At 41.6% G+C, this 12,329-nt stretch overlaps 2 protein-coding genes across 2 annotated transcripts; both read left to right on the top strand.

The window, feature by feature from the left end:
* The first annotated feature begins 441 nt into the window (after positions 1-441).
* LOC137279777 (uncharacterized) lies at positions 442-5,083 on the top strand. Its single transcript, XM_067811838.1, has 5 exons — positions 442-500; positions 2,429-2,505; positions 3,138-3,437; positions 4,065-4,364; positions 4,604-5,083. Exons 2-5 carry the CDS (start codon positions 2,439-2,441, stop codon positions 4,729-4,731), a joined length of 795 nt encoding a protein of 264 aa, XP_067667939.1. The 5' UTR covers positions 442-500; positions 2,429-2,438; the 3' UTR covers positions 4,732-5,083.
* Positions 5,084-8,471: 3,388 nt separating this feature from the next.
* Positions 8,472-12,267, top strand: LOC137279760 (uncharacterized). Its single transcript, XM_067811837.1, has 5 exons — positions 8,472-8,548; positions 9,876-9,952; positions 10,589-10,888; positions 11,524-11,823; positions 12,062-12,267. Exons 2-5 carry the CDS (start codon positions 9,886-9,888, stop codon positions 12,187-12,189), a joined length of 795 nt encoding a protein of 264 aa, XP_067667938.1. The 5' UTR covers positions 8,472-8,548; positions 9,876-9,885; the 3' UTR covers positions 12,190-12,267.
* The last annotated feature ends 62 nt before the right edge of the window (positions 12,268-12,329 follow it).

The following is a 12,329-nucleotide window of genomic DNA, read 5'->3' as shown; positions in this document are numbered from 1 at the left end:
CAAAAGTACTATAATTTAGTTTCATGATTTATGTTATCGGTTTGGAGAATAAACTTCCTTCCTTGACAGAAAAATGGCATAAGAAAGGGTTTTAGGTTTACGATTATGTGTCAAATAAAATAAAATTGTATTGTATTTCTGGTCTATCTATATTTTACAAGTCACTAACCATATCCATGGTCATGTTGTCTATAGTACAACTTTTACCCTTGGAGACCCGGTTTAGAATTGGTTTGCAGTAACCAGTGCTTGTCGCAAGAGACGACTAACGGGATCGGGTGGTCCGTTCCGCATTGCCTCCATATGGGCAATTCATCTCTAATGATTCGGATCAACTCAGCCTTCATGCTTTTCAGGCATTGTGGTATAACGCTTTCTTGGCAAGTCGGGTATTCGTGTGTTCACAGCAACGGTTATCGATTGATTACGTCCATAGTTTCCCTGACAGCATGTTCTACCTTGACTATACTGTATAAAACGAGTGTTATGGCGTCATAGAGGTGAGTAAGATGTTATTACATCAGTTGTGAGATATTTGGAGGTTCGAGTACAACCATACTTCAGTGTATCTATGTTTATATGAGGCATCCGGGTGTAAACGCTATAGATAGTAAAGGCAGTTTGAGAAGTGATTCTCGTGGTACGAAACAACTGCCTCATCGATCTCTGCATATCAGACCAGTGAAGATATGAGATAGAATAGGCCTTCAGTAACAAAAGGAGACTATGATTGTCGTAAAAGGCGACTAACGGGACCGGGTGCTTTGGCTCGCTGTCTTGCCTGACACATGACATCGGACATTTACAGACCGTCGCTATATAGCTGAAATATTACTGAGTGCGGCGTGTGAAAGCATACATCATGGCCCAATCTACAATCTAATTACATAATTCATTAGCTACCTGAACCTAGACACCAGCTCAGTCACCACTGCAGTGCAAGTCGCATGCATATATGCCTTGGTAATGGCGGAATGTAGTGAAACAAAGCATGAAATGGTGGCGATTACTGTTGTGTATCTGTTTACTATATTAGTAAGGTACCGCTTCAGGAAATTAATCAAGAGGTGAAATACATAAGGTGCTTATATAGTCATTGGTATTGTACAAACATGGCACAGAGGGAACTCTTCTACAAAGCAGCCATCATATACATGGGGAGAACGGAACTCTTTGTTCTATTTGAAAATGGTATGTGAGACGAAATGGTGAGGGTAATTAGTTATCGATGCTCCATAAATATCACCTTCCTTTCTGCTTTTACGTGCAGTAGAAGCTCTGCATTAACATTGCAGACAATAATTATTTTCAGACGTGATAATCAGATCGTGTGTCTGGTCTAGTACACCAATGACGAAAGGTTTACTGAGTGCTTTCAAACATTTAATTATGACTGTCATCAGGCAGCCAACACATGTATTTTAAGTAGCACTCGGTGAGACAGAGACTAGGCAAATTCAAAGATGCTGCTAAAATATTTACCATCCAGTAATGGATCATAGAGATTAACTATAGTCTCTGGTACCAGGATATACTGAAACCAGACCAGATATGCTGAATGTCTTTGTTATAGTGTTTACTTCAGGACCAAATATTTCTAAAGACCAAAACCTATGTAACTAGATGTAGTTATTGTTATTCAATCTGCATTCTTAATCTTTATCATTACGGCAGAATACTTTGTTTTGTCAGCTACCCTGTTCCTCTTTGTCACTTCCATTAATTACTGTGTAGGACATTTATGGCCTTTATTGGCCATCCCCCTTGGCTCTGTCTGTCACCACATCAACTGTAGAAGGAAGTACTATTTTTCTCTATCTGTCCATTGTTGAATCTTTGCCTGTCTATTGTTGTTAAAAACTGCATATATATGTATGCTCACATCTATACTGAAGGTGTGAGTGGAGTCACGAGCGAGAGGGACGACCGCGAGCAGGATTATGCCTCTCGTAGGAAAGGCCCTGGGGTTGAACTGGAAGTCCGCTCACCTCATTCTTGTGTACTTGTTTGTCATGTCTTGTGAAACCAACTAAAGAAGTTCGAAATAAACTATGCCTACTATGCCTGTTCGTCAGTACATATATTACACATTTTGTGAAGAAACGTTTCTGTATTCATATATATCTTCTCCGTTGTTCTGATTGGTTGAGGTGGGAGAAAAGAAGCACATAAAGGAATTACCTAATTCTGAGTCAAAATGCACGATTAGAATATAATAGGTACGTTCTTCAGCGCCACTGATAGAGCAATGTACGAATGAACATCTGACAGTATTGGCAGACATTTAATCACGTGTTGTTTGTTCGCACCCTTAGATAGCAGACACAGTACTCACGCACATCACACGCACCCACGCACGCACCGGCCACGAGCATCATTAACTATGATAAAATCATACAGTCATAATTCTGATGTTCCTATTTCACAGCTGATAATCCATGGCAGAACAAAGACGTGGACCCTTTACAATCGTCTTCATGTTGAAGATAGTCGCCACAGTCTACAGTAAGCACCAATCGTTTGTATTCAAAGAAAACGGACAATCCAGCTACGATAATATGTGCTTTCCTACATGGAGAAAGATGATAATTATATCTTTTTACGCGAAGACAAAAATACTTTCATTAAGTTTCAAGATTTAGGTTACCATCCTGAAGAGCAAACGTCCTTCCTTGACAGAAAAATGGTCCAACAAACTGCTTTCGTTTTGTGATCAAGTATCAAATAAAATAAAGTAATATTGTATTTCGTGCCTATTTATATTGCTTTTGCACGCCATTATCAATATCCATGGTCATGTTGTCTACAGTGCAACCTTCACCTTTGGAAACCCGGGTTAGATTAATTATAAGTCGTCAGGAACGAATGCTTGTCGTAAAAGCTCAACTATAACACGTGTTATCGATGCTAATGCTGTTACTCACTGGATTGTCTGGTCAAGACTCGATTGTTTATAGACCGCCGCCATATAGCTGTAATATTGCTGAGTGCGGCGTAAAACTAAACTCACTCACTCATACAGATGTAAACATGAACATATGGTTTGCGGTTTTATTTGTCTTTACAAGAGGCTAGCTTTTACCTTACACTTGCTTTCCAACCTCTTCGTACAGTTACTGTCAATTATTAAATCTCAGGTACATCTGAACTTATATGTCCACCAATCGGCGAGCTGGGGTCGCCTGTGACTTTGACTTGCATTGGAGCTGGTGCGACCAAAGCGCATGCCTACTCGACACCTGATGGAAACACTGCTGCCTCGTGCGATCTGACTGACAGACTGTGTATAAACTTTGGAAACTTCAGCTCGACTGTCCTCAATGCCAGTCAAAGTGTCCTCACAATACCCCATGCTCTTAGGACACACGCAGGAGCGTGGAAGTGTGTCAGCGATGCAGACTCCTCACCGCCAACAACGTGTGACGTCGTCATTGCAAGTACGTATAAGTTACCCTGGGAAACCCGTAAAACCCGTTTTGTTGACAAATAATTGTAACCAAAAGTCAACGTGCTCTTTAATCTGATAAACAAATGATGGGATGATATTCGATTCCCAGAAATTACCGAACAAATATCCCGCACAGTTGTATTGTTGCGTGGTAACGTCATTCAAGCCATATTGTGACGTATGATCGGATTGACGTCACAAATAAACAGTTTCTGGCGCCACCAGGGGAACCCGCTGATGACACTTCACTGCTGTACCCATACTCGAAGTCCATGAGTACACACAGTAAAACCCTCGTGGGCCTGTAGTTTTGTGTTTACAATGTCCATTAACATGTGTTGGCTAATTTCCAGGTGTAATTTAGTATTTGAAGCACGGGAATACTTCATCTGAATAATAATCCTCCGGCTATTGCCGTCGGTTCAAAATGAATTTCCGTCCTTCAAATACTCAGTAATCGCTGGAAATTGACCAACACATGTTTATCTCCTAATTATACATCACCCAACAGAAGGGTATCAGTGTTACGAGTCTGTGTAATTCTTACTGTCAAATTCCTTGTATCCACGTAAATAAAGTGATCGTGGTACCCAAAGTAACATGCCACTCATTTCAGAGAGACCATCGTGCACCATGGCTGTCAATAGGAATACAAGTACACTTCGAGTTGATGACGTCATCACGCTGACGGTAAACATCACAGACTACTTCTCCACCGATCTTGCAAGGATTACCCTGGTTGTTGGAAATATTCAGATCATCTCCATAAGTAAATCCGTTAGGGAAATGACGAAGGAGACACTTGTGACAACGCTGCAACTACGTGAAGGGCATTCCGGAAATGTGACCATAGTCTTCGAAAGCGCAGATACGAAACACAGTGAAGGATGCGGCAGCCTTGGCCAACTTATTTCGGGTGAGATATATTGTTGCTGTGGATTCTTTGACCTCAATTCTACATATCTAGAAAGGTGGTGGGGTAGTCTAGTGGTTAAAGCGTTCGCTCGACACGCGGAAGATCCGGTTTTGATTCCCCACATGGGTACAATGTGTGAAGCCCGTTGCTGGTTTCCCCGCCCTTTTAACGCTAGAAGAGGTTTAAGACTGTGCAGTGCATTATATAAATGGTTTCTAATTGTGCTCTTTTCTCTACAGCAACCACAGGAACAGGAGAATCTTCTCCACCATCAAATCAGATATGTGACAGCAGCGACACACCAGCCACCAGGGAAGAAGTGTCCTCGCTCGCCATCTCCATTGCTTTCCTGCTTACGCTCACGTAATCAGAATATTTGATCCAATACAAATATCCACAACAACGTGCATGTCAAAGCATGTCAGCTAATGAATTATTCACTCTTTCACCCATATCGATTCCTTGATACTCAGGCTGTATATGACTCTGCTGTGTACACATCTGTTAACTGGCTTCACTTAATCAATGTTATCATTGTTTTTTATAACTGCATTTGATCTGTCCTGTGTGATTTGTTTGTATATACGTGTACTTGTCTTCTTCTTGTAAGTACTGTTATATATAATGTGCCTCGTACTCCTGTCTCTATCACTTGAAGAAGGGGCAAGAAATAGAACCGAGACGTCGTGTGAGACAATAAAAGGAAGTTGTCATCAGTATACTCGTCTTATTATATTCAGCAGCTTCTAAATGCCTCTCAAGAATCCCAATACAGTGAAGCGCGGACAAATGAAAACCAATTCCAATTAAAAACTCTGTTCCAATCAATGTTGAAACAACAAAGGCAACCATCTTGCTCCGATCCAGTACAAACCTCTACACTCTACTAAGTCCTAATTAGTAGATACTAAGTCCTAATTAGGAGATACTATGTACTAATTAGGAGATATTAAGTACCAATTAGGAAATATTCAGTTCTAATTAGTAGATACTATGTACTAATTAGGAGATATTAAGTAATAATTAGGAAATATTAAGTCCTAATTAGGAGATAAAAAAAATCGGGCTGTAGGCAATAGGACGTTTCCGTAGGATTGACTGGGACACTAAGTCATAGTACTTTGTGCAAATTTACTGCACGTTGGTGTACCGGCAACTAGATGCATGTGTGTACGTATTTATGTGGCCACCATCTAGCCATATACCAGCAGATTCGTGGGTTCTCTTAAGTGCAAAAGGGTTGTGTACTGTACATTAGGGGTTGTGACAACACGTAAAGAGTCTGCACATAATGCTGACTCCAAGATTTTCACACCCTGACACAGTTGGGCTCGATCACGACACACTTCAATCTCACTGGATCACAAGCCTGGCACTTTACCAGGTACTGGTAAGTACTAACTAAACCGCACATTGCCTAAAACTAACTATATCACTTTCGAATAATCTTTGACTAATGTCGCATCCTGGGGGATGTGGTCAACCTTCTGTTCACCATGATGTCTTCTGACACACACTACCTGAAATCTTCAAGCCGAAGTGCCTCAGACTGTCTCATTTACAACTGACTTCATTCATACCAGCTATTAACATTGTATGAAATACTAGTAAGCCAGAAGTCTTGCCAGACATCAGGCCCCAAATGGATTTAAGCAGACCAGACAATCCAAAGAAAATAACTCACTGTTTAGTTAGAACCTTTTAGAGGTAATTGTAATGATGTTTTTTGAGCTTGCGATAAGATATAATGTAATGTTCAAACAACAATTGTGAAGTCTAAATATAACGCTCAGTTGGATCAATTTGATAGTATCAAATAATTTCCATCTCCCTACCAAACTCAGTAAAGCACAATATCCCTCTCCTCAGCACACCTAAACTTGTGCCTGTGGGCTTGCGGAACCATCCTATGAGACTCCAAACTGCGTACTTTCGGACAATCTGATAACGACAACTCCTGTCAATAGGTAAGGTAGAATAAACCTGATGAGCTTTACCCCAAATCAACATGGTATTCGAATTTCATGACATTTCTATTTCATAGCCACTTTTCGAAAAGCTGAAAAATACATCCTTTTCAACATCACACGTCACAAAAAATGACTTCGACTTTGAAATGTTTCGTTTGTATCCCAAGTACACCGTCGTCAAAGTCCTCATTATTCTCGGTGCTTTTGGTTTGTTACACCCTGTTCTCCTGGCGCAAATCAGGAGAGTGCGCGGGTAATCCACCGGAAGAAATATATTTATTATATCATTTTACGCGAATGACTAAATACTTTAATTTAATTAGTTTCATGATTTATGTTATCGTCTTGAAGAATAAACTTCCTTCCTTGAGAGAAAAAAATGGCATAAGAAAGGGCTTTAGGTTTACGATTATGTGTCGAATAAAATAAAATGATGTTGTATTTCAGGTCTATCTATACACCTGGAAATTAATCAAGCAACACCCCAATTTTTTCTATTGGAGCAACTTTGAAGTGTTCTGACAATCAAAATATGCCGGGTTGATATAGTTTGACACCGACTTTCATCAATATCTAGTGTGTCCTCCCTGCGCACGCACCACCGATTCCAGACGCCTCCTCATTCCTTGGATGAGTCTCCGGATCTGATTCTGGGGGATCCTGTTCCACTCCTCATGCAGGGCAGCCGTCAATTCGTTGAGATTATGGACTGGTGGGTCTCTCTGCCTCACACGACGGCCAATAAAGTCCCACAAATGTTCAATGGGGTTGAGGTCAGGGCTCATGGCAGGCCATGGAATTCTGTCAATTGCATTTTGCCGCAAAAAATCATTTACAGCATGCGCCCTGTGAGGTCTAGCATTGTCGTCCATAAATATGGGTCTCGTTGCCAGAGGATGGTTCTCAAAATGAGGTACCACAGCCCTGTCAAGAACCTCCTGTTGGTAACGAACACCGTTAAGGTTGCCACGGATGGTAATGATATCCAACTTGCATTTCATGGAAATGCACCCCCATACCATAACGGAACCTCCCCCAAAGGCCACAGTCTCCTGGATGTTCCGTGGAGCCATTGCTGTGTTCCTCTGCCTCCAGACCCGAGTACGACCGTCCACCATGTGCAGCAAGAACCGGCTCTCATCTGAGAAATGGACCTTCCTCCAAGAGGCAATGTTCCAGTGCAAACGGTCATTACACCAGGCCAGTCGGGCTGCCTTATGGGCTGGAGACAGTCTGGGTCGCTTGATTGGCCTCCTTGCCCGGTATCCTGCAGCTTTCAGACGATTCCGAACAGTCCTGTTCGAGATGGGTCTCCCTGGAAGCCACTCCTGTCTCAACCGAGAGCTCGAGTCGAAGGACCTGCGCCGTACAAGTCTCAGTAAAGCTCTGTCCTCCCGGACTGTGGTCTTCCTGGGTCTTCCTGGTCTAGGCAGGTCTTTAACTTCATTAGTGGCCCGGTATTTTTTCAAAAGTTTTGAAATTATGGAATGATGTCGTCCGATTTGAGTCCCGATTTGTCTTAGAGACATACCAGCATTCCTCATGCCGATTATTTGCCAACGAGTGGCCTCTGATAATTTCCTACGTGCCATGACATTGAAATGAATGAAAAACCGAATGCAATCGACAACCTGCGCTTGTAAACACCCCAGGGAAAAAGTGCATTTTTCGAAAGTTGAGGTTAAAGCAATGCACGTGCGCTGTGCAAGCTTCACGCACGTCATATCAACCCATGAAAAGCTCATGCTGTATGTCAATACATCAAAATTGAATAATCAATCATCAAAATTACTTCGTTAAACTTTGTTAAGTTTTTATGTGTCTTTGAATTTGGTGTTGCTTAATTAATTTCCATATGTATATATTACTTGTTTGCACGTCATTAACAATAAATATGATCATGTTGCCTCCAGTACAATTTTACCCTTGGAGACCCAGGTTAGAATTGGTCTTCAGGAACAAATGTTTGCGGCAAGAGGCGACTAACGGGATCGGGTGGTCCGCTCCACATTGCCTCCATATGCACAATTGATCTTTAATGATTTGGATGAAATATTCATGCTTTTCACAGTCATTGTGGCATAACGCTTTCCTGGCAAGTCGGGGTTCCTGGAATTACAGCAGCGGTTATATATTGATTACGTCCAGTGTTTCCCTGACAGCAAGTTCTACCTTGACTGCACTGTATGAAACGAGCGTCGTGGCGTCATAGAGGTGAGTACGTTGTTATCACATCAGTTTATAACTGAGTGCGGCGTGTGAAAGCATACATCATGGCCTAATCTACAATCTAATTACATAATTCATTAGCTATCTGAACCTAGACACCAGCTCAGTCACCACTGCAGTGCAAGTCGCATGCATATATGCCTTGGTAATGGCGGAACGTAGTAAAACAAAGCATGAAATGGTGACGATTACTGTTGTGTATCTGTTTATTATATTAGTAAGATACCGCTTCAGGAAATTAATCAAGAGGTGAAATACTGAAGGTGCTGATACCCATTGGTATTGTACAAACATGGCACATAAGAAACTCTCCTACAAAGTAGCCATCATGTACATGGGGAGAACGGAAGTCTTTGTTCTATTTGAAAATGGTATGAGAGGCGAAATGGTGAGGGTTATTAGAGGCTCCATAAATATCGCCTTCCTTGCTGCTTTTACGTGCAGTAGAAGCTCTGCATTAACACTGCAGACAATAATTATTTTCGGACGTGATAATCACATCGTGTGTCTGGTCTAGTACACCAACGACGAAGGGTTTACTGAGTGCTTTCAAACCACCATCGCAGATTTAGTTTTGTCTGTCATCATGCAGCCAACACAGGTATTTTATCTAGCACTCGATGAAACAGAAACTAGGCAAATTCAAAGATTTTACTAAAATATTTACCATCCGGTAATGGATCACCGAGATTAACTATAGTCTCTAGTACCTGGATATACAGAAACCAGACCAGGATATGCTGAATGTCTTGATCGGTATTTCGAGCATTCATCCTGCAATCGTGATGTTTTTTGCGAAGTGGAGATACACCTACGGGTGTTATCATGAGAGACGACATGAACTGGATTCACTTTGTCATGCACTGATCATACACTAGTACCTGTTTAGTGATCTAAATTTTAAAATGTCATTATTACAAATAAATACTTGCTGTTAACAGCTACTGTTCGTCACTACATATATTACACATTTTGTGAAAAAACGTTTCTGTATTAATATATATATTCTCCGTTGTTCTGATTGGTTGAGGTGCGAGAAGAGAAGCACATAAAGTAATTACCTAATTCTGAGTCAAAATGCACGATTAGAATATAATAGCTGCGTTCTTGAGCTCCACTGATACAGCAATGTACGGATGAACATCTGACACTATTGGTACACATTTGATCACGTGTTGTTTGTTCTCACCGTAAGTCAAGAGACACAGTACACACGCACATCACACGCACCCACGCACGCACCCACCGGCCATGAGCATCATTAACTATGATAAAATCATACAGACATAATTCTGATGTTCTTATTTCACAGCTGATAATCCATGGAAGAACAAAGACGTGGACCCTTTACAATCGTCTTCATGTTGAAGGCAGTCGCCACAGTCTACAGTAAGCACCAATCGTTTGTATTCAAAGAAAACGGACAATCCAGCTACGATAATATCTGGTTACTTTCATGGAGAAAGATGATAATTATATCTTTTCACGAGAAGACAAAAATACTTTCATTAAGTTTCAAGATTTAGGTTACCATCCTGAAGAGCAAACGTCCTTCCTTGACAGAAAAATGGTCCAAGAAACTGCTTTCGTTTTGTGATCAAGTATCAAATAAAATAAAGTAATATTGTATTTCGTGCCTATTTATATTGCTTTTGCACGCCATTATCAATATCCATGGTCATGTTGTCTACAGTGCAACCTTCACCTTTGGAAAACCGGGTTAGAATAATTATAAGTCGTCAGGAACGAATGCTTCTTGTAAAAGCTCAACTATAACACGTGTTATCGATGATAATGCTGTTACTCACTGGATTGTCTGGTCAAGACTCGATTGTTTATAGACCGCCGCCATATAGCTGTAATATTGCTGAGTGCGGCGTAAAACTAAACTCACTCACTCACTCATACAGATGTAAACATGAACATATGGTTTGCGGTTTTATTTGTCTTTACAAGAGGCTAGCTTTTACCTTACACTTGCTTTCCAACCTCTTCGTACAGTTACTGTCAATTATTAAATCTCAGGTACATCTGAACTTATATGTCCACCAATCGGCGAGCTGGGGTCGCCTGTGACTTTGACTTGCATTGGAGCTGGTGCGACCAAAGCGCATGCCTACTCGACACCTGATGGAAACACTGCTGCCTCGTGCGATCTGACTGGCAGACTGTGTATAGACTTTGGAAACTTCAGCTCGACTGTCCTCAATGCCAGTCAAAGTGTCCTCACAATACCCCATGCTCTTAGGACACACGCAGGAGCGTGGAAGTGTGTCAGCGATGCAGACTCCTCAACGCCAACAACGTGTGACGTTGTCATTGCAAGTACGTATAAGTTACCCTGGGAAACCCGTAAAACCCGTTTTGTTGACAGATAATTGTAACCAAAAGTCAACGTGTTCTTTAATTTGATATTTGTTTAAAAAAATGATGGGATGGTATTCGATTCCCAGATATTACCGAACAAATATCGCGCACAGTTGTATTGTTGCGTGGTGATGTCATTCAAGCCATATTGTGACGTATGATCGGATTGACGTCACAAATAAACAGTTTCTGGCGCCACCAGGGGAACCCGCTGATGACACTTCACTGCTGTACCCATACTCAAAGTCCATGAGTACACACAGTAAAACCCTCGTGGGCCTGTAGTTTTGTCTTTACAATGTCCATTAACATGTGTTGGCTAATTTCCAGGTGTAATTTAGTATTTGAAGCACGGGAATACTTCATCTGAATAATAATCCTCCGGCTATTGCCGTCGGTTCAAAATGAATTTCCGTCCTTCAAATACTCAGTAATTGCTGGAAATTGACCAACACATGTTTATCTCCTAATTATACATCACCCAACAGAAGGGTATCAGTGTTACGAGTCTGTGTAATTCTTACTGTCAAATCCCTTGTATCCACGTAAATAAAGTGATCGTGGTACCCAAAGTAACATGCCACTCATTTCAGAGAGACCATCGTGCACCATGGCTGTCAATAGGAATACAAGTACACTTCGAGTTGATGACGTCATCACGCTGACGGTAAACATCACAGACTACTTCTCCACCGATCTTGCAAGGATTACCCTGGTTGTTGGAAATATTCAGATCATCTCCATAAGTAAATCCGTTAGGGAAATGACGAAGGAGACACTTGTGACAACGCTGCAACTACGTGAAGGGCATTCCGGAAATGTGACCATAGTCTTCGAAAGCGCAGATACGAAACACAGTGAAGGATGCGGCAGCCTTGGCCAACTTATTTCGGGTGAGATATATTGTTGCTGTGGATTCTTTGACCTCAAGTCTACATATCTAGAAAGGTGGTGGGGTAGTCTAGTGGTTAAAGCGTTCGCTCGACACGCGGAAGATCCGGTTTTGATTCCCCACATGGGTACAATGTGTGAAGCCCGTTGCTGGTTTCCCCGCCCTTTTAACGCTAGAAGAGGTTTAAGACTGTGCAGTGCATTATATAATGGTTTCTAATTGTGTTCTTTTCTCTACAGCAACCACAGGAACAGGAGAATCTTCTCCACCATCAAATCAGATATGTGACAGCAGCGACACACCAGCCACCAGGGGAGAAGTGTCCTCGCTCGCCATCTCCATTGCTTTCCTGCTTACGCTCACGTAATCAGAATATTTGATCCAATACAAATATCCACAACAACGTGCATGTCAAAGCATGTCAGCTAATGAATTATTCACTCTTTCACCCATATCGATTCCTTGATACTCAGGCCGAGTCTGATTCACAGGTGTAGCAGCACTGAA

Source organism: Haliotis asinina, chromosome 1 (genome assembly GCF_037392515.1).
Source record: "Haliotis asinina isolate JCU_RB_2024 chromosome 1, JCU_Hal_asi_v2, whole genome shotgun sequence".
NCBI lineage: Eukaryota > Metazoa > Mollusca > Gastropoda > Lepetellida > Haliotidae > Haliotis > Haliotis asinina.
Note: the sequence above shows the minus strand (reverse complement) of the source record. Positions and strands in the feature narration are given on the sequence as shown.